At 41.0% G+C, this 23637-nt stretch overlaps 1 protein-coding gene across 3 annotated transcripts in view; it reads right to left on the bottom strand.

Moving 5' to 3' along the window:
- Nucleotides 1–23637, bottom strand: part of LOC306842953 (high affinity cAMP-specific and IBMX-insensitive 3',5'-cyclic phosphodiesterase 8A-like) — a 32862-nt gene that overhangs the window by 5573 nt on the left and 3652 nt on the right. For 2 of the 3 annotated variants that reach the window (XR_013781798.1, XM_079374175.1), the window contains exons 2-18: nucleotides 12804–12860; nucleotides 11219–11409; nucleotides 10034–10090; nucleotides 9815–9869; nucleotides 8155–8243; nucleotides 7960–8038; nucleotides 7671–7808; nucleotides 6773–6861; nucleotides 6520–6571; nucleotides 6388–6430; nucleotides 5780–5860; nucleotides 5238–5308; nucleotides 4935–5099; nucleotides 4738–4786; nucleotides 4529–4664; nucleotides 3972–4170; nucleotides 2093–2310 (exon numbers count right to left, since the gene is read on the bottom strand). Coding sequence is in view for 2 of the 3 variants with exons in the window: in XM_079374175.1 (XP_079230301.1) it covers nucleotides 2093–2310; nucleotides 3972–4170; nucleotides 4529–4664; nucleotides 4738–4786; nucleotides 4935–5099; nucleotides 5238–5308; nucleotides 5780–5860; nucleotides 6388–6430; nucleotides 6520–6571; nucleotides 6773–6861; nucleotides 7671–7808; nucleotides 7960–8038; nucleotides 8155–8243; nucleotides 9815–9869; nucleotides 10034–10090; nucleotides 11219–11409; nucleotides 12804–12860 (1769 nt within the window). In the remaining variant the exon portion in view is untranslated. Of the gene's footprint in view, nucleotides 1–2092; nucleotides 2311–3971; nucleotides 4171–4528; nucleotides 4665–4737; nucleotides 4787–4934; nucleotides 5100–5237; nucleotides 5312–5779; nucleotides 5861–6387; nucleotides 6431–6519; nucleotides 6572–6772; nucleotides 6862–7670; nucleotides 7809–7959; nucleotides 8039–8154; nucleotides 8244–9814; nucleotides 9870–10033; nucleotides 10091–11218; nucleotides 11410–12803; nucleotides 12861–23637 lie in introns of all 3 variants that reach the window. The other variant, XM_079374174.1, reaches the window with a different exon arrangement.

The following is a 23637-nucleotide window of genomic DNA, read 5'->3' as shown; positions in this document are numbered from 1 at the left end:
GAGTATTCACGTAAACACAGCTGTGAGCGTAAACAGTAGGGAGAACGTGTATCAGTAGGCCTACACTGCATCCGTCACCGTGCATTCGGTTTAAAGGGATAGCAGCCTAATTCAGTTGCTATTGTCCGAGTCATTGATGTTAATCAAGCAACAAAAGAAAGACAATCACTCGCTGCTCTTGACTGAAAAACTCTAGTAGCCCTAAAGATTCATCTAAATTTATTTATAGAAATAAATATGTCTGCTTGAAAGAATGATAAACAAGTTGTTATAAAGAATGCATAATTAGCCTATATAACCATTGGTATTTCATTCAAAAGAAGACCATATTCTTGTTCTTTATGAGAAGTGCTTTTATTCAAAGGCATGTTGTGTGTCTCCGCAGTTAAATTGCAGTCTATCATGATAAAAAAAACAATATCAAACCTATATAATGAGTTTGGAAATTTGAGAGAAATGCTTAATAAATGCACTGTAACTAAACCATTAGATTTTAGCCGACTAAATTTACTGTAGATTTAGTCCACTAAAACGAGACTAAAACTAAATCAAAATGAACACTGCTCTCAACTTATCCGTCTATAAAGCCTATAAAAATGTGTCTTCATGTATTTAACAACACTTCAGCATGTTATTCTCATTAAGTGAGGGTCATTTTTTAGGACATCTTATAATTCTGGAGACTCCAGGAAGGTTGCAGTTCTGGAAAACGGTGGCGCTGGAGACTAAATATTGCACTACTGTTATTTTGCATAGAATACATTGTTCTATCAATACTTTGCACACTCATCCAGCTGTATTTATTTATTTATTACCACTGTTCTCACGTCTCTGCTGTTCATAATGTGTATATATAATCTGTAATCTATATAATCTACATTGCTCTGTTCATAATGTACATACATTGCATTCCTATTTATATTCTGTATATACTCTGCTCAATACTGTATATAGCAATTCCACTGTACATTCTGTAAATCATATCTTCACTTACTCTGCACTTATATTATATAAAACACTATATTCTTGCACTTCTGGTTAGATGCTAACTGCATTTCATTAGCTCTGTACTTGTACTCTGCATAAATGACAATAAAGTTGAATCTAATCTAATCTAAATGTTTGATGGTTTACACCTAATTCTTCACATTAATTCTTAATTATTTTGCAGTTACCGTGTGTCTTATCTTCTCCACCTGTTTTTGTCTAACCCTGCTGTAACCAGTGAGCATTTCGCTGACCAATGGTCATGTCTTAACTTTACCATTTCTGTATTGCATTAGTTTTGAATATTTCTCATTGGGGATTTAATCATGTTTGACTTTTCAGTTAAATCTCTTTTTTGGCTCATTTTATCTGTAAAAGAAGATGTGCCTAATAATTCTGCACACATGAATAAGGAGTTTTTCACTTCCAGCCTTCATGGGCAATTATATATCACTTATAAATGATTAATTACAAAATTAATAGTAGTTATTAAGATTGATGTGGTTTGGTAAAATTATTCACGCACTGTAAAGATGTGCTCACTTTACACAGAGTGTGTGTGATCGTGTAATCGAAAGTGAACTGCGAGCGCTCATTCAGATGTGATTTCACTTATTAATAGCGTGAAAATGATACAGTATTAGACTGTTTGCGGGAGCGGCACACACACATTGCGGGAGCGGGCGGTAATGGTCAGACACTCAGCGGAGCGGGTTTTTTTTCCGCACTACCCCATCTCCACCCCAATTATTTGTGCCGTTTCGTTCTGTCTTTGACAGCACATATAGGACAATTTTGAAATAGCACCATAAACTAAATGTATTTTAAATTTAATTCAAGCACTTTCAAGGACCCATGTTTGTTTTCAAGTACTTTCAAGAAGCATGGGAACCCTGGTCTGAAATGCTTTGAGATCCAATCACTGAGACCACACTCATCAGAGACATCAGAGCGTGATATCTCATCATACTGCACACACACACACACACACACACACCCTGAACCTGCTCACCTGTCAATCAACCACTGCACTATGACCAACATCAGGAGCACATTTAATGCTGTCATCACAGCGTGTGAAACAGAGGCTCAGTTTAGTGCATACCTCTCCATGTTCTTGAAGATGTTGCACTTGTCGTCTCGGATGGTGATCTGGAAGGCGAGCGCGGCGTGGTGACTCTCCAGCACGGCCGTGTCGTTGTACAGAATGGCCAGTTCACTTCCTGCGTTACACAGGAAGGAGTTTGTCCGCCCAGGATGATCGACATCATGCACGGTCGCTGCGATCAGGGCCGCCACCTCGTCTATAGGGTCCAGACTTTGCTGAGAAAGAGACACATGGAGAGTGAAGCTGCAGCGACACCGAGCTGCGATCGCAGCGCTAACACCCTCACGTCTTTCATTAGCATACGCTGACGATCACATCTACTGCTAGTCAAACAACTGTGAATCACGACTTCAGCTGCGTCTGCTCTGTGTGGTGAAAGAAATGTCCATAAACCACATGCCAAGATCACATCAGACAAACACAATAACAGGACACAAACAGCAGCATGTGGTGCGGATCAGCCGAACCCCTTCACCAGTTATAAGCAGGGTTCAGACAAACTACAAAATTAAATTCCAGGACTTTCAAGGACTTTAAGCATTACTTTTTTGGTTTTCAAGGACTAAAATCGAAGATCTCCCTTATCAAACAATATCATTATTATCTTTCAAATTCTAATAAACTAATAAAACAAATTGGTACAAATAAAGTGCAGCACAAAAGCATGCAATGTCTGTGGAAAACTTTTACATTTGAAAGGATACTATGGCAAAGTTATTGCTTCCTTATTCAAACTGTTTTTTTAATAAATATATAATTGACCTGAAGAATGAAAGCTATATCATACACTTGGAAAATGATGAGCTATATCACCGCTTATCAACAGTAGGGGCGTGACAATACACTTAAGCTCACCAGATGAGCCGAAATACAGATACTTGGTTCACTAGAACGAGACAATATTTTAATAGTATTTTTAAGAAATTTTTTAATGACAAAATATTTATCTTTTAATCACACAAAGCAAAACAACGCAGTAGTATTTTGTTTGTAACTAATCTAGGACTGTAACTAATTATTATTTTGGTAATCAAGTAATCACTGATTATTTTGACAATTGAGTAATCTGATATTTTTTAGTAATACAAATAGTTCTAAGTCTGAAAAGTCAATATTGTTTTATCGAAAAATAAAATAAAAATAAAAAGAACAGTAATTTCATATATACTGCCTTTTAAAAATGTAAGTACTTTTCAAGTACCTTCTCAAAAATGTGGCTGTTTTCAAGGGTTTTCCAGGTCAAATTCAAGCACTTTAAGCAATTATCGTACCCTGTACGAACCCTGTGTAAGTGAACCGATCGTGTTTATATCATGACTGATGGAGATTCATTAGTCCAGCTGGATTTCATGGAGCTTCTTTTTGATTTTTGCAGCCCAAAAAGTTGAGCTTTTCTCAAAAATTGCTGTGATATTTGCAGCATTTAGTGATGTTTTGCAGTTTAAACAATATATTCAATATTATATCGGTGTCTATTTACACCTAACCTAACCCTAAAGTGCAAAAAGCCGCCTTGTTGGCAGAGGCTATTTACAGTAACTCCGCCCACTAACGTGTGATTGGGCGAGTCAACACTACAAAAGACAATCGCAAATCAACAACTTCAGTGGCGTAGATGGTAAGGCGTGTACTTTGTGTGTGTGTCGTATATGTGTGTGTCATGTGTGTATTTGCGTGTCGTTTGTGTCATGTGTGTGAGTGTGTTTGCATGTTTCGTGTTTTCGTATGTGTGTGTGTGAGTGAGTGAGTGTGTTTGCGTGTGTGTTTGCACATGTGTGCGTGTGTTTGTGTGTTTGCGTGTCGTGTGTGTGGTGTGTGTGGTGTGTGTGTGTGTGTTTGCATGTCATATGTGTGTGTGTGTGGTGTGTGTGTTCACCTTGACGCGCTCCTTGCACAGGAAGTATGCGGTGGCGTGGAGCACGTCTGCGGCATGTGAGGAGTTGTGGTAGGAGTTGCTGGAGTGATAATTGGCCTCGATGATCTGCAGCCAGGAGCGCAGCGTCGCCTCCGGACAGCTCAGGAAGTCACAGACGCCGAACCGCGAGAAGATTTTCAGACCCAGAAACGTTAAAGGCCTGAAAATAAACACAGAGGTATGAGGAGCGTCTGCTCACCTGACCGTCACCTGACACACACACCTGTACACCTGTATGAGTGTGTTTAGATCAAAGTGAGTTAAACAAGACACTCAACTGGAAAAACCACAACCAACCAAAACAAACCACTAAAAGTACAGAATGTTCACATTTTCTAGTATGTTTTGTGTTTTTCAGTAGTCATTATTATTAACTTGATATAAAAACATTAGAAGGCTATGAAAAAGTGTGTGAGAGTTTGTGTTGAGATGTACTTTGTGTGTGTGAGCATGCATGAGAGTATGCATGCGTACATGTGAGTGTTTATGCATGCACGTGTGTTCTGTGTGTGTCGCACCGCTTCATAGTGGCTGACTCCAGGCTGAAAATATCAAAGTCCCACGATTCTTCGTTTTCCATCGTCTGAGCAATGCATGGTGGGATATCGTTGAGAGACAGTGGTGTGGTCAGGTGACTTGGGATGTGATGCAGCTCTGAAACACAAACGGTGGGAATAGTGGAATAGGAAATGGGGTCAAAGGTCATAAAGCAGTGAACTCAGCTTACGTTTTGTGGCTAAGATGTACTCATTTCCTGATAGCCTTCGCAGTCCGTCCTGCAGGAGAGAAAGCAGCGTCAGCATCCCACTGACAGAAACAACCGAGAAGCGCTTCACATTCCTGATTACATGTGACAGACTGGAGACGTGCTGCAGCTCTCTCTCACACACACACAGTGGCAATCAGAGGCGTTGTGAGACTTACAGTCATCAATCCGCCCACCAGGTCGTTGGTGTGAGGATCTTCCTCTTTAGTACCGAGCTGAGGAGAGTATAACTCTGTCGTCCGCAGGATCTCCAGCACGCGGTCCAGCGCTTCGGCCACCGGCATCGGACTGCTCTCCTGAGCCGCGTTGATGATGTTTATCACCTACACACACACACACACACACACACACACATATCAGAATTAAAACATGTGCCCACAGAACCACAATAACACACACACACACACTTTATAGCATGAGCCTGCTAAAAACAAACACACACTACCTGTACACACATGTACCTTAGTGATGGGAGCTTCAATAGTCATGGAGTGGATTCTGGCCATAGACGAGTGTCTCCTCTGAGAACTTCCTGCTAAACACAAGATCATCTGTCAAGGGTTAGTCAGGAAGAGTTTTATGACTGTCAGACTGTGAGATGTTTTATAAAGCTCATTTCTTTTATGAAGTTATATTTTTTGGGTATTTTATGCCATTACTGTTGCTAGGACAGTGGCGATACGACAGGAAAGCACAGGGCAGAGAGAGAGAGGGGAACAGGATCGGCAAAGGACCACGAGTCTGGATTCAAACTCGGGTCACAAGAATCACAACACAAACCACAAGCTATCAGCGCCGACAAAAGATCATTTCTTTTAAAGCCGATCCTAAATACAGTAAACTCACTAAAGATGAGCAGACAGACAGATATATGATGTGACGTCCACCAAAGCAGTTACATGTTAAAGCTAAACCTGGACGCTCCGCCTGGGGGAGGGGCTCTGAGTGAGGGGCAGGGTTTGGGTTGAGGGTCAAAGGTCAGGGGTAAGCACTGTCATCTCACCATCACTTCCTCTAGAGGTCGTCGAGCGAACATCCAACGATCCTTTCCTGCGGTCCTTATGTTTGCTGGACTGCTGAATATCTGACACAACAACAACATCGACACATGTGTGTGTAGTAAAGTCGTGACGTATTGTCAAGTATGGTGACCCATACTCGAAATTGGTGCTCTGCGTTTAACCCATCCAAGTGCACACACACAGCAGTGAGTAGTGAACAAATGCACACACACACACCGTGAACACACACCCGGAGCAGTGGGCAGCATTTATGCTGCGGCGCCCGGGGAGCAGTTGGGGGTTCGGTGTCTTGCTCAAGGGCACCTCAGTCGTGGTATTGAGGGTGGAGAGAGCGCTGGACATTCACTCCCCCCACCTACAATCCCTGCCGGACCGAGACTCGAACCCACAACCTTTCGATTACGAGTCCGACTCTCTAACCATTAGGCCACGACTTCCCCCAACAGTCAGCACACCTGAACACACACACACGCACGCACGCACTCTCTCTCTGATTGTAGTTTAATTATTGTGGTGATTTGCATGTCATGCATCTCTCACTCTCTGACCATGAAACCATCAGATCGTGTGTAAACACTGTCTCTGGTACCTGTCTGTGATTCGGCCTGGACTCGCTCACAGGACTTTTCTGTCTGGATCAAAACACACAGATCAGTCATAAACATCATCACGACACAAGCATGTCTCAGTATCGCTGTCGGACGACTGAACGTCTGCTTACCTTGTTATGGTCATTTAAAGGCCTGTTAACAGACACACAGTGCCTGATTTTACTACAGGAGAGACAGACAGAGAAATATTAACACACACGATCAAACTAGAGTCACCTGACCCTCGGCCAACAGGAACCTGAATTACATTTCTTCAGAAATTAAAAATAAACACGTTTGTTTTGAAATGAAGCTGAAATCAGCCATTTGATTTACTGAAGAAAGAGTAAAACTTTAAAGCAGAGAGACAGAAACGCTGCGCACCCTCCCTGTCCAACGACAGGCGTCATCTTCACATTCTGCTGCACACTGTCTCCGTTCTTCTTTTTGGCATAATAAACCCCCTGCCACTCCTGAAACACACACACACACACACACACTTATGAGAGAGGATCTAAACAGCATACAGAAGCAGGTCTCAGGTCTGACAGAGAATCAAAGTTCGACCCCTGTGCGATGAAAGTCCAGCATCTGCAGCTTCAAACGGCTCCTCCAGCTGAGAGTGTGTGTGTGTGTGTGTGTGTGTGTGTGTGTGTCCTTTGTGAAGTGATACAGCAGGACTGTTAAACCTTGTTTGGACTGTTTGTACCCAGAGTTCTCTGCTGCTTACTACTGACATTATTCACAGGATCCTGAACTATCTGGCGTCATGTCATCTCATTTGATCTCATTTGTTTTCAAACATCTGCCAATTCATTTATGAGTATATAACGTCTCTACATAATGAGCTGAAATAACGCAGGGCTTTAGGTTAATATTGATCACTGGTGCTTTGGAAGGCTGTCAGCACATGCTGAGGATTGTGGGCAATACATTTACATTTATTCATTTAGCTGACGCTTTTATCCAAAGCGACTTACAATTGCTATATATGTCAGAGGTCGCACGCCTCTGGAGCAACTAGGGGTTAAGTGTCTTGCTCAGGGACACATTGGTGTCTCACAGTGGATTCAAACCCAGGTCTCTCACACCAAAGGCATGTGTCTTATCCACTGCACCATCACCACCCCATACACTTTAAGACTATGAAAACTCATGCGGCGGTAGGTCAGTGTCACAGCCTGGGTCTATTTCTGAATGTTCATCAGAACTTTCCTAACTGAACGGCAGAGATGTGTGTGTGTGTGTGTGTGTGTGTGTGTGGACTGTCAGTCTGACTCACTTTCCCTCTGTGGATGCAGGAGCTGATGTTGTCCAGCAGGTCTGGTTTGTTTTTTTCACTCTTAGGCACTTCAGTGTTTTCCTTCAGCAGTTCCCCACGCTGGTATCCCATGATGCACTCATACGCTGGATTGACGTACTGTGACAGAAGCATGAGGACAAACCAGATTCACAGTCTCAGTGATCCTCTAGAGTTGGTCTCTGAGATTATAGTGTCTGATTTGACTTGTTCTTCAACCTCACTGAAGAGACGTGTGTGTGTGTGTGTGTGTGTGTGTGTGTGTGTGTACCTGTATGATCTGATCTTCACTGCTGATCTCAATGGCTTCCTGACTCTGTTCCAGTGCAGTAAAAACAGCATTACAGGCTCTGAAAACACACGCACACACCATCATCAGAGAGACTGTCCATGTGATGAAGACAAAAAGGCCCTTAAACAAAAGCAAACAACACTTGCAAGGGTCATGAAGAGACAAGTGTCTCACCTGAGTTTGATCTGAGCTCGTATTTCTCCATGATGGAGTTGGATGAGTTCGTTATAACAGGCCATCATGTTGGAGTTCTCCACATATCTCTGTGAGACGACAAACACACTCGATTCATAATGAATCTTGAATGAAGCACAGAGACTCTAGAGCAGGGGTGTCCAAACTACGGCCCGCTATCACTCCTGTGGCGGTGGTGGGCAAACTACGGCCGTTTTCATCCAGCCCGTGAGGCAGTTGTTCCAAAATAGCTAATCTGATGCAATATCAGTAAAATCCAACAGATGGCACGGCGCTGTAGCCTGTAGTGCAGTATATAACCCCTGATTTACACCGTCCCGCCGCTCCGACCGGAGCTGATCGCGCCCACTCTAGTCAATCCGCGGCACGTTTCAGAAGCGGCTCTCCGCGCGGCTTTGTTAAAGATAAGCGCCGCGTCTATTTTTGATGGGCGACGCGTTCAAGCCGCACAGCAATACAAAATAAAAAGTCAAAATAGCCATATACACTACAAAACTGGCACACTTGTAAATAAGTTACGTTTTAAAAATGTGAAAGTGTTCATTTCTTTTGAAAAATGCCTTGTATTGGAACTATTTTAAAAATGCTCTGTAGACTTTCCAGTATCAGAACAAGTGCCAGTGCTATCCTCCTGCTCACGGTGCTGGCATTTTGTGGGGAAAACATGGAAATAATTTGTCATTTTATCTTGTAAAGATATGCTTCTTCTGTTTTCCACACACATTTTTATGAAAATGGATATAGTACAGTTTTTCTGGATTATAAATCGCGTTTTTCACCTGAAACGTGCCGTGATTTCCAAGGCGACTTATATAAAGCAATCAAGGTCAGGCACAAAGCTGCTCATCAGGATTGGTGACGAATGAGAAAAGGCAAGCGAGTTTGTTTGGAGTTTGTATTGTGCATTCTCCAGCAATCACGCCGCTAGTTTCAGTTTCACTTTAAATATTTAGGCTGGGTCATTATAATATATGTTTGTGGTGAATGACACTATAATTTGTGTTTGTTTTTTACTTATGTTTTCGTTCTTTTTTCTATTCTGAACACTGCTACATTTACAGGATTTTTGTGGAGTGTAGCGAATATAATAATGTATTATAATATATTAATATATTATGTTTAAAATGTTTGTAAACTTTTAGTTTATTTTACATTATTGCTGAATGAAATGATAAAATGTGTCTCATACATAGACTTGTACACCAATGCAACTTATCTGTGTTTCATAAAGTGCTCATAAAAATAGGTAGAGATGGTACAAGAATAGAACTGCCATGTAGGTACAAGTATACATAGGGCCTACAGTACAGTAGTGAGTGTCAGTTTAGAATAAAAAAAGCAAAGCTTCATTTGTCATAAACATATTATGCAGCCTCTCGCTTAATGTGGAAAACTTGATGTGGCCCTCGAGCCAAAAAGTTTGCCCACCCTTGTTCTAGAGCGTCATTAACACACGCACATGAACACAAGCGCTTCCAGGTACGCAAGATCAGGCGCTGATACATTGATGCTAATGTGTGTAAAACCAGAAATTATTTATAATACGCAAACACTTGTGTACACACACACACACACAGTATTCTCAGTGTTTGTCACACTTACCTCACTTCTAAGGGCAGTCACACACACACTCACTCACCCTGTTAAATCCTGCTGATATCAGCGGCATCACAGTGGCTTCTTCACGATCCGGCCTTCAGAACAAAACACACCATTTAATAAAAACACATGATAACAGAAAGACACAGCTGCGGCCAAATATGTGACAGTATTTAACTACAATGAAGCATGTTAAAGTGACTCATGAGGACATCTGAACAGCTGTGTGTGAGAGAGAGAGAGAGATCTGGGCACAAACCTTTTCACCACAGCCACAATCACAGTGTTGTGAGAGCTGCTGATGGCTCGAATTGAGCTGAAAAAAAAAAAATGAAATTAAATGAGGATTAGAAACAACAAAAAACACTTTAGCATTTCTTAGACACACAAACCTGAAACACAATGAATGTACAAAAAAACATTTACATTTTCAAGCAGGCCATGTGAACACTGCATACAGTGGGATTCCAGTGGATGTAATTTCTTGTGGTTAAATTACACTTTAACTAATTATTGTTGAATATACGGTACATTTATACCCGAGAACGTACAGTACGAGCGGTCGAGAGTCAACTCAACACTGAAGTGCTGTTCGGTTAAAGTGGAAGTGAAGCAGTCAGTCAAGTTTACATTATTTAGTAAACTGATTTCCACTGATTATAATATCTAACAAACACAATGTAACCATTATGGATTTTTGAAAATGAGCTTTCATGCAGTGTGTAATACAGCTCTAAGTGAATGAAAACATCCTGCAAAGTGCAGTTAAATCTGAAAGTGCACAGTGTTTAAAGTTATTGTCTCTCAAAAGAAAGAGTTGACTCTGAATCATTCAAACGAGTCGTTTTTAATACTAATCCCAAGCATCAACATCAAACATTAGCATATTGCCCACCCACTTGTTGGTCTGAATGAAAATGTAAATTCATTCTTTGCCACTAGGTGCTGCTTTTGGAGGGGTTTCCCCGGTAACGCTGAACACAAAGTAGCACTGCACTCACAAACACTGCTTTAAATGAAATCGACCAATCAGCGCAGATTAGCATCACGCAGAGGAAGGGTTTGGAAAAATGAATCATTTAGCGAATCGTTTGGAGTCGTTGAGCAAATAAGGTAAAAATAAATGTATATTATAAGAAAATTAAAGTGTTTTTGACCTTGCATGCATGTCAACCTGTTGTTGGGGACTCCCAAAACCAAAATATGAACCTTTCATTACCCATAATAGGGGCACTTTGCGTTTGACCGCAGCGTGTAACATCACGGGGTTAGTTTGACACATTACAACTGATCTGACTGTTTTGAGTCACATTTAAACTAAACCATATATTTCACAGTGCATGCAGCTTCATTAGGATTTCAGGTCAATGTCTTGATCGGTTTCCAGAACCTTCATCCTCTCTGTTCCTCTGCGGTGGAACGAGCCTCAAACTCCGATACGTACCGACAGAGCGCTTCAGCATCGAAGTATCTGGAATGTCTGTGGTCGATGATGATCAGATCGTGGTTCTTCTCCTGGAAACTCTCCAGCGCCGCTTCTGGCGATCGGGCCACATTACACCTGAAACCAGCGCGTTCACCCGCCCAGCAGAAGCTGTTACTCTGAGCATCGTCTTTGGCAAACACTAACAGTACCTGCAACACGCACACACACAGAGCCATCATCAGTGTGAGACAGTGCTGGCCAACACACACTCAGCCACAACAACAACTTCCATCAATAACAGGAACATAATATGAGCTGATTCCCTGGATCGGTTCAGAAGAATCACTCGCTCGAATTAAACACTGTGTTTGTGTGGATGGACAGCTCAGACGCTTGGTGTGTGTTCTGAGGGAATGTGGGATCAGCCAGGAGGACAAAAACAGGAAAAGGAAAATCACTGTTTCACTTTCCAACAGTAATTAAAGCTCTGCAACACTGGCACAACACGAACCTCAACACTTACTGCTAACCTCACGCTAACCCAACACTAATGCTGACCCAACATTAGCTAGGTTTCCATCCAAAGATGAGAGTTTAACTAATGCGCAAAACTTTCATTTTCCAAAACAAAATAGTCACTTCCTGATAAACTGGCACTAAATATCACTAAGAAGAGTAGGAAAAGCCACTGAATATAATACATTTCATATATGATAAATGACTTGCGCCTCAGAGCGAGCAGACGAAACACAATAAATGCGGTCACTGCTTTCAGAGGCGGATGCTGCTGTTTGGGAACTCGGTCGTGTAAGAAATACAGAAATACTTTGAGGACAGACTTTGCTCAGGCATCTCAGAACAACCAAAACTAGCATTTCAGATGCTGTGGAACGAGATTGGTTAGGGTTTTTTGATGTGCATGGTGGAATTTATTCGATAAATGTGTTTCCATCGTAGTGTGTGTGCATTTTTTTCTTATCTGATAAATTTATCCTACACTATTGTGCGCACAAGTTCTAAAAATTTGCATTAAAAAAAACTTTTGCGCACAAAGGATGGGGAATACGAAGAAACGCATACGAAAATTTCAGACTCTGTGTGCAATGGCCTTCACGCCAACCCAACGCTAACGCCGGAGGTGTTTTAACTACACTGTTCTGGAGTTCTCTGGCTCGTAGAGTCTGGCTGTGAATGAAGGGAGTTGTGAGTCATTGGGTTTGGGATTTTAGGGCACTGTATGTCAAACCCCAGACTCCATAGTTTCTACACATTACAGGCCTTTCGAATCATTCTGATGCATCTGTGGATGTGCAGCGGATTCACGGAGTGATAATTCACATCTTCTCATGGGAGCTCCAGAAATCTCAGGATACAGGAGTCAGGTCGGATTCACTCAACCTTCCTAAATTTAGCTTCAAGAATTAATGAGCGATAATGAAACTCCCAATATAGAACACAGACTCATGCACACACACAATAATGAGCAGGAAGCATCTATTCATGACATTCTGCATGTTCACACTCACTGTTTAGTGGAGTTACTACAGAAACCCTTCTAAACATAACGTATGAACACACAGTATGAGTGCGGAAGAGCCGGTACCTGCAGCTGATCCTCATAGAGCTTCATTGGTCCAAACTGCACCTCCGTTAACGTGCTCTGAAACGACAGTCAAGAACAAACACACTCAGTGACCTGATCTGTGGATCACAGAGCTGATGAATGTGCAGCACATGATTCCAGCATCCCCCTGATGATGCTCAGTTACCATGGAGACCATCCCTCCACGGGACAGCATCCCAAAACAAACAACATGTGAAGGAAACGGAAACACACAGCAGAGACGCACATACTTTAGCATTTGATTTTTTGACATGAAAGACATTATCTAAAAGAACAGCTATTATTACCAAGTACACACTTATCACTGCTAAACTGACAGTTAAAGAAAGCAACCTAGACACAATCAGTGATCATTGATACTGCTTTTTACTAAATGAACACAAAATGAATTAAAATCATAATTTACTTAAAAGGTACACATATAAAAATATGCAAGTTATGCAGATCATCCTTCAAAAAGTTGTGATTATTGCAACAACAAAGCGAGTTCTTTGAGGAACAAAGGAACAGATTATTAGAACAAGTGGCAGGTGTGTTTGCATTTACACTCCAAGACTCAGTGTTCGACCGATACGGGGTTTTTGACAGCTAATGCCGATATCTTGGAAAGCTATGTAAAGCAGATATAATGCAGATGTAAAGCAGATATAATTGTATTTATTTTAATTAATATTTAAGAAATTTGAAAATGGATTAAAAAATAATTGTGTAAAATAAACATACTTATTCTTTAGAACAGAGGTCTTCAACCCTGCTCCTGGGACTCATTCTCCTGGAAAGTTTATTTCCAACCGGTTTCAGCACACCTAACTGCAATTTTCAAGCAGTCTTGAGGAGCTTGACTGGCCGCTTCAGGTGTGTTTGATTAGGGTTGAAGCTAAACTCCTCAGGATAGTGGGTCCCCAGGAACAGGGCTGAAGACCTCTGCTTTAGAAGACAAAGTATTTTTCACAAATAAATAAATATTTAATAAAAAATATAATTAAAAAGGAAGTAAACACTGTAACCAGCTGGGCACCCAGTAATCTGGGAAGTTTGTGTGCATTGGGAATCATATTTTTTCAAATAAAGCCAAGGTAACACTAATTTTACATACAGAACACAGTGAAAATGACATGAATATGACAGTGGGCACATGCATAAAGCGCAGCATCATTTGAAATCACGAGTTTAAAGTTTGTCTCCAGTGAAGCTGAGCTCTCCTCCTGTCCGCATTCAATTCACACGGACCGACCGGCGCGTGACACGCAATCATGCAGGATACACACACACACACACACTTCACAAGATTCGACTAAGACTGCAAGGTTTGTGAAATTAAATGTTCATTAGTCATTCAAAGATTGGTTTAAAGCATATAAATGCGTATTTGCTGAATGCTGACGAGAAAGTAATTATAATGTTTGCCTTTCTATTACTAATAATATTAAAGCAATAGTTATAAAACATTTTGTATACATTTTAATTATTTTGTTTAACAGTTCTATTTTATTTAAAAGACCATTTCTGTCTTCTCTCCTGAGGCCACAAGAGCGCATCGAGCAAAATATCAACGTACTAATGCATGTTTCTTCAAAGCAATAAAAAACAAGACTATCTTTGAAAAGTGCATGGTTTAAAATAATGTTTATAAACCATATATAATTACATTTCTTAAACAATTAGAAACAACAAGCATCGTGTAAGTATGTATAGTTTAACCCTACCAATCAGAAAGAGTAGCCTACATTTTTAGTTTAAGAACATGAGATGCAGTGGGATGCAGAAAAACCATAAAGTCTCCAGACATGTTTTTTAAATGCTTTTTTAACATGCGGCTCTCTTGTGTGAGACGCGAGTGCAACGCTTATAGATGTCCCTCTAGAAAATGTGATATTTGTTCTGTGTGAACAGCTTGGTTTCAGGTTTGACGTAAACAACATCATCTCCGCACTGATGCTCTCTTTTCCACAATATTTTAAATGAGCAGCGCTGCATCCAATGGCTTCAACTGGATAGGCAAAAAAAAAAAACATTAAAATGCAACGACACCTACATCGTCATCGCATCTTGTGTGCCACATATAAGGCTGCCTGATGCACATTTAATATTCGAATGCAGCGTTTTTGCATTCAAATGTGGATTTTTACTTTAAATTCAACGAATATTCGAACAAAAAAAAACTTGACAGCCCTACTGGTCATTAGATAGACTTCTATCTGTATTAGACAGAACTGTTAATGACAACAGTGAGCAAGAGGGAGAATGTGAGCACTGTGTGCTCAGCGCCGTCAAAATAAAATACCAAATATCGGCCTTAGCAATATATCGGTCGACCACTAATCCTGACATACAGCATCTGATTCATGGTTATCACGGTCTATCACTGCATTCTCAGATTCAATATGGCTGTCAATTCAGAAACACTTCAGCGTGTAGCTAGCAGCATGAAAAATAAAACAGACTGTCCACTGCGTTCATGCGACTGGCTACAATGCTCAACACTTTCAAAACACGTTATAAATAGAAACCTTTGACTCTCTACAGAAAACACTCACAGATACACACGCGAGTGTTTTAAAAGATAGTCATGACTCATGAGATGAAAATAGGGAATGAAACTGGTTTACTGTCTATGCAAAACTTTCACAATATACACACATTTCACATCATCATCATCCACTTCACCCAACAAACACCAGTCCCAAGTTTCAGAAATATATAAGTATAATGAGAAAAATCTGTGAATAAAATTAATCTTCCCGAAAACCCTCCTCATTTACAGCTACGTGAATTACTTGATCTCAGGACTTGCTCCAGTTATTAGCAAAACTGCAAATGAGATTAATTGGCCAAAACGAGTTCAGTTATAGTGTTGTACACACACTCCTGCTGCTCAGAATCACAGTCATCTGGAACAAACCTCACATTAAACTGATTTATGTTGTTATTACATATTATTATGATAGAGTGCATTATCTAATACAGTGTCATCAGTTTGACGACACAAAAAGGAACACAAATGTTCGGATGTTTTCACGTGGCTGCGATCAGGTGCACAAACTAATGTGAAAATACAAACACTGTTCATTAGTTCATAAAGGAGTGTGTTTATTAGACGCGACAGACAGAATCAAATCAGCTGTCAATTCATTACATAACACACACACACACACACTTTCAGTGGAGTTACACAAAGACCTGTGTGTGTGTGTGTGTGTGTGTGTGTGTGTATGCTGCTCATGGACAGTGACACTGTGGCCTCGTTTATAATGAGATTAGTAAACCACCATCAGCTCGCACACATCTCACGCAAGCGCTCCATCTGAAGCTCGTCTGATAGGAAGAACTTCCTTTGTTAACTTTTATTCCTTTCATTCAGCTGCTGCAATGCTATTGGCCGAGCTAATGTTAGATCCGCCCCCTTTTCCAGTGCAAACATTCGCAGAGACAGAGCTTAACGAGCTCCACTCACATTCATTCCCGCTTTCATCCAGACTCTGATCAGTGATTTCTTCAGCCGTTGAGCTCATGACAGGATCTGCGTCGTGCAGCCGGTTAGTTGGTCGGTCAGTTAGTTAGTGACCACTTAAAGAGCAAACTAAAAGTGTGACGGTGAGCAGCAGGTCTGCAGAGAGCTTCTCAAACCCTGAAGCGTCTCACAGATCCTCGCTCATCTGCACGCGTGAAAACCTCAAACGTCACCCAACAGATCCATGTGAAACCAGCAGAGAAACGGCACACACTCAGTGACACGGACCTACACACTGCATCCTGTCTGCTCACACACACACACACACACACACACACACACACACACACACACTGCAGCAGTGGCTTCCCACTGAAGTGAATAACAGGAAAGTGGATGACATTGTTGAGAGGGCAGACGTCAGCGTGAGAGATATTGAGGGCAAACTGCTTCCTCACGGCTCACTTCAGGGAGCAGCGCTGGGGAGGAGACGCACACACACACACACACACACACACACACACTACAGGTACGGAGAGCCGCTCACACCTCAGGTGTCTCCTGACAGTCATGTGTGGAAAAACACTTCTTCTGTTCTGCAGGGAATAATGCGACAGCAAACAATATCTGATAACACACCAGAGTTTACCAACATAACCAGACTAAACGAGCTCAGAGACACAAACACTGCGCCGGGGTTCGTTTCACTTGTTTACAGGTACAGTCAACTTGGAGTTCAAGTTACTGCAGGTCAGTTTAAGGTTTGGGTTAGTTAGGTTAAAACTTAATTAATAGCTTTAATCGTTAAGAGTTCAGATTAGCTATAGTCAGCTGCATTGCATGTTTGGGCTGAGCTCACTGAACACAAACGGCTCGTCCCGTTCAATCATGAGTGACGCTGTGCAGCTGAAGGGACACACACACACACACAGAGGACACACACACACACACACACACACAGGAAACATGACGGCAGCAAGACACAGGAGACTTTGGAGATAGGAATGTAACGATTCACTCAACTCACGATTCGATTCATGATTTAACAAAATGAGATTTAAGACAAATTATAAATTAAATGTAAACACAAATAAAATAAATCCCTTCATATAAACAAAATAAGGCTTTGTCTGTGCTCTCTCAATTTAAAATTAGAGGCAACCACTGCATTTCAATCACGATTAGGGCTGCAACAACTAATCGATAAAATCGATTATTATCGATTATGAAAATCATCGACAACGATTCTCATTATCGATTAATCGGGTCTGCCCACAGTGTACGTCCAACTTCAGCTGGTTAGTCAAATTACGGCACTGAATAATGCATTTCTATGGACAAAATGCATCTAAAAATAGTGGAGGAAACAGAATGAGATTCTGCCGGAGAAGCACGTGATCCAAGCTGCCCAAAACATGATAATTCTTTATTTTAAGCTTTAAGTTAATGCATAAGAGTAATGGCTTGCCCTGTCCGGCGCTTTGACAGATGCGTGTGCGTCCTCAGCGCAAAAACGTTCAGTTTACGGTCATATCCTTATCTATAAATGCCACAAATTCACGCGAGCATATCCATTTTTGCATAAAGGTCCGTCCTGACAGTCTGTGTTAAGTTTAAAATACCGAATGAGCGCCGGCGCGGCGGGAGCGCGCACGCGCGTCAGACGGACAGAACACAGTAGAGAGGGAGACAATTAATAGGCTTTTCAGCGCAAACATATCCATTGTGCTGAATTATCTGTTGTTGAAAGTTAATTTAAGGTTTAAAATAAATTAAAATATTTTATGAGAGTAGGAACTTTAAAGGGATAACAGCGTGTAATTGTCTGTCTGAATATAAACATGAGACGCTCTTTTACAGGATAAAGAAATGACGAGGTGACTGTGATCAAAGTAGTTCCTGCAGAACATTACTCTTACCTGTTGCTTAACACTGAGTTTGTGTTTTTATTCCTCTTTATTATTATCTTTATTATTTTCACTTTTAATAGAGGTTTAAACTATATTCAATTTTTACAATGCTTAACAAATTTATGTAAGTTTAACAATGTGTTTATGTAAGGTTTGTGCCACTGCTGCTCTAAAGTAACAGTATTGGTGATAACCAAAATCATTTTTCAGCTTTCTGTACTGGTTAGTACTCCAATATGTGTAAGCTCTTTAGTAACAGTAGTAGGTTATTTTTAATGCTATAATATCATTATTGCTGTTATCTATGAAAGAAAACCAGAGCACTTATTTTTTCTTGTATTTTTTATTTGAGTATTGTTTTTTCGCGATACTCAATTGCAGTCAAAAAGTACATAAACAATACCAGCAAGAATGCAAGCTGTTATGAGGACATTTTTTATTATTATGTCCAATAAATGACAATAACATTTTTAAATTTAAACAAATTTTTGACAAATTTCTAAAATATGTTTTCTCTTTATTATGATAAGTGGTCTAATAAATTAAGCACTGTATGTTTTCATAGCATTCAGTTGTCACGTTTGTTTGAAGGACATTGGGCAGAATGTGGAATAGTGTTTTTTTTGGTCAATATTTTTTTAATCCGATTAATCGAAAGAATAATCGGCCAACTAATCGATTATCAAAATAATCGTTAGTTGCAGCCCTAATCACGATCCAAAAAAAAAAACATGCTTCATACATGCAACATGAGCAGTTTTTAATCTAAATTAGACTGTGTAATTTCTAAATTTGAAGCAAAAACAGAATGGTCTGACTTCAGAAACTATACATAAATATCTGCATGAAATGAAACAGCAGACGAGCTGAATGAGACTTCCGTGTCTGCCAGCAGGTGGCGCTTTAAGCATTTCCTTGGTTTCCACACTGCACTTGTGAACTTTAACCCTATCCCCCGGTTTCACAGACAAGGCTTAAGCCTAGTCCTAGACTAAATTGTAAGTCTGAGCTGTTTCAGTTGAAATAAACTTGCACTGACTGATCTCAAAATATATCAGTGCCTTTGTTTTGTCTCGAGATGCACCCCAGTAATGTTTTATTCTAAGGATGTTTATAAAAATGACTTAAATGTCCTAATTGAACCACGGCCTAATCCTGGCTTAGTCTAAGCCCTGTCTGTGAAACCAGGCCTAAAAGGTGCAAAACCATGAAGAGACATCAGAAAATGTATTTATTAATTTATTTATTTCCATTTTATTGGGACACAAATAATACAACCATTTATTTATTTTCAAAACATGACAGTTTTGATTTTAATGTTTGTATCCCACAGGATACGTTGCCAGATTGGGGGTATAAATTCACTGATACAGATGCTTGTTACAACACGGATGTAATTCCTGAATACAGACCTAAGATTGGTCTCTTTTTAAAGAAGACACACAGCAGATTATTGTGAACGCATTAAAAAAAAAACTAAAGTATAAAAAAGTTATAAAAGTTTAAGCTTGCAATAAAGATAATGTAGTAAAAGATTTTTTACTTTATTTTATATAAAATAAGTATTTTATAAAATATGTTGAACTCTAAAATTTCTATGAAATCAAAGCCATATGTCGAACCAAGCTGTGTTCCAATTTTGAAGTTGATATCACAACAATTGTGGTTCCTGTGAGATTTAGTTTGGGCACTATACCAGAAATAACCTCTGGGTTACACACAAACTCTATTGATTTTTTTATGCAGTTTTCTGTCACAAATCAATCCTTTTCTGTCACAATATCACTTCTATTACAAAACAGTTACCAAGTATGGAACCTTGACTGTCAGACCTTTCCAATGATGTGTTTTGTCAAGATTACAAAAAGATCTGATTTTCTAAAACAAAAGCCACAAAATCTCAGAGTCTATATATGTTTTTATATTTTGATTTATCCCCTAAAAGAGCGACGTATCCCCTGAGATACAAACATTTAGAGACAGATTACAAAAAATGTAAGGATTTAATTCATAAAATTTCAGCGTAAACCTAATAAGCTAATGCTGAATAACAGCTTTTTCAACAGGTAATCATGTGTAGATATGAACTAGATCAACTCTTATCAGACGGTGAGTAGAGTTCCCACTACAGCCGGCCATGCAGTTTTAAATGCTTCCTGTGAGCGAAGAAAATTATGTAGAAACAAGTCACCTCATCTAAATATTCACAACAAACACCCTTTCAAAATGAAAGCAAGAAATAAGACCTACACTTCCACTGCTTCTCCCCACAGCCTCTCAAATGTTTGTATCCAACAGGATACGTTGCCAGTTTTAGGGTTAATGTGCATCGTTCAGAGGCAAGATGAAAAGAAAAAATACCATCTAAACTTCTAAAGACAGTAAGTTCCCCTCAGATATACTTTCAAATAAACTCCTGCCTCTAATTATACCGCGATTTGTTTCGCATCTCAACCGATTTCAATCGTCACATATACATATTTGATTCGCTTTTCAACCCGCTTGCGGTTAATCTTTACATCCCTATTTGGAGACGCTTAAACAACAAATCTGTGTGTGTGTGTGTGTGTGTGTAGGAAAAAAAAGTATGCCAGAAAACAGAGTATGAGTGAATGTGTGTGAGAGCAGTGATGAAGGTCCTTCTCCTCCTCTTTCAGTACACGCTCACTCTCTCCAGGTATTTTTGTCCTGATCCAGATTAGCACTCAATCCTGCTAAAGCCAAGCCGCTCTCAGCTCCACTGACACACGCGACACTGCATTGCTCTCTCTCACACACACTCCCTGACACAGACACACTCACTGACACACACACTCACTGATACACACACACTCACTGACACACACAGACACTCCCTGACACACACTGACAGACACTCCCTGACACACACTGACAGACACTGACACACACAGACAGACACAGACAGACACACACAGACACTCCCTGACACACACAGACACACACAGACAGACACTCCCTGACACACACAGACAGACACTCCCTGACACACACAGACACACACTGACAGACACTCCCTGACACACACAGACAGACACTCCCTGACACACACAGACAGACACTCCCTGACACACACAGACAGACACTCCCTGACACACACAGACAGACACTGACAGACACTCCCTGACACACAGACAGACACTCCCTGACACACACTGACACTCCCTGACACACACTGACACTCCCTGACACACACTGACACTCCCTGACACACACTGACACTCCCTGACACACACACTGACACACACAGACACTCCCTGACACACACTGACACTCCCTGACACACACTGACACTCCCTGACACACACACTGACACACACAGACACTCCCTGACACACACAGACACTCCCTGACACACACAGACACTCCCTGACACACACAGACACTCCCTGACACACACAGACACTCCCTGACACACACTGACACTCCCTGACACACACTGACACTCCCTGACACACACTGACACTCCCTGACACACACTGACACTCCCTGACACACACACTGACACACACAGACACTCCCTGACACACACAGACACTCCCTGACACACACTGACACTCCCTGACACACACAGACAGACACTGACACACACAGACACTCACTGACACACAGACACACACACATACACTCACTGACACACACAGACACTCCCTGACACACACAGACACTCCCTGACACACACAGACACTCCCTGACACACACTGACACTCCCTGACACACACTGACACTCCCTGACACACACACTGACACACACAGACACTCCCTGACACACACAGACACTCCCTGACACACACAGACACTCCCTGACACACACTGACACTCCCTGACACACACAGACAGACACTGACACACACAGACACTCACTGACACACAGACACACACACATACACTCACTGACACACACAGACACTCCCTGACACACACAGACAGACACTGACACACACAGACACTCACTGACACACACACATACACTCACTGACACACACTGACACTCCCTGACACACACAGACAGACACTGACACACACAGACACTCACTGACACACAGACACACACACAGACACTCCCTGACACACACAGACAGACACTGACACACACAGACACTCACTGACACACAGACACACACACATACACACAGACACTGACACACACTAAAGCACAAGTGACGCTCGCGGAGATATTAGCACCGGTCGTCTCACTAAATGAGAACATAATCTCCAAAACTGCTCTGAGAGTCAATTCATGAGCATTTTACAGTTAGAGTAAAACTAGCCCAATATCACACAGAAATCTGAAGCTATTCACTGCAAACCATCAAAATAAAAGTTCGGTTTAACGAGACACTGTGCCAGAGATATTATTCAGTAGAATGTACATAATACTAATACTATTACGTTTGGTCTCGTACTGTATCGTGTATCTTGTCAGTGTGTGCACTTGCTTGGCCATTTGTAGTTGATAAACAGGAAAGTGGGTCCAGCTGAATTGAAATGCTGATTTGTTGGATTGGTATAAAAAAGGTTATTATACCGCGGCAGCCGTCGTGTGAAGCCCTCTTAGTGTGAAGACCATCGACTCTACCGAGCGACTCCACCGGGCAGGGACACCGGCATGGGATAGAAGTATCGCTTTTGATTCTAGTTTATTCATTTATATATTTATTATTGAAATGTTGTTATATGCATGTGTCAATTTTATTTCTTTATTTTCTTAAATATGTGGGTATATAGTATTTATAGAGTTGTAACTTTTAGTTTTAATTACTTTTTCTTATTTGTAAGTTGCTTTGGACAAAAGCGTCTGCTAAATGACAAAAGTAAGTAAAGTAAGTAAGTAAGTAGTACTACTACTAAAATTATTTAAACTCACTCAGTCACTCACACACACACTCACTGTCACTCACTCACACACACACACACTCTGGCTGAATCCGGTATTGAGGGTTACAAACGCAGAACAGTGGAGCCTCAGCCAAGGCCAGATAAACCACTAACCCTATATCAGCACCGCACACACACACACACACACACACACACACACAAATACACACACACACACACAAATACATTAATACACAAAGAGGAATGTGTTGTGAGACATGAGAAAACCATCGTCAGACCTTGTACTTGAGTCTTATCATGGACAGAAAGTCACACAGATGCTGCTGCACCCTTGATTAACACACACACACACACACACACACACACACTCCCATCAGAACAGCTGATTGATGAATGAGTAACGACTCAGCAGCAGCATCTCTGTTCAGACGGTGTGTGTATTAAAGCACAGTAAATCTGCATGAACCTGCTGTGTCCTGTGAGCGTTATCATTAGCAGCAGCATCACTATTATTAGCACCAAACATACTGCTACCTAAACGGTCACATATGGATCGTCATCTTTGAACTTTAAACTACGAGGACGGAGAATTCTC

The sequence above is a fragment of the Barbus barbus genome (genome assembly GCF_936440315.1).
Source record: "Barbus barbus genome assembly, chromosome: 23".
Classification (NCBI taxonomy): domain Eukaryota; kingdom Metazoa; phylum Chordata; class Actinopteri; order Cypriniformes; family Cyprinidae; genus Barbus; species Barbus barbus.
This window is presented reverse-complemented; position numbering and strand designations above follow the sequence as displayed.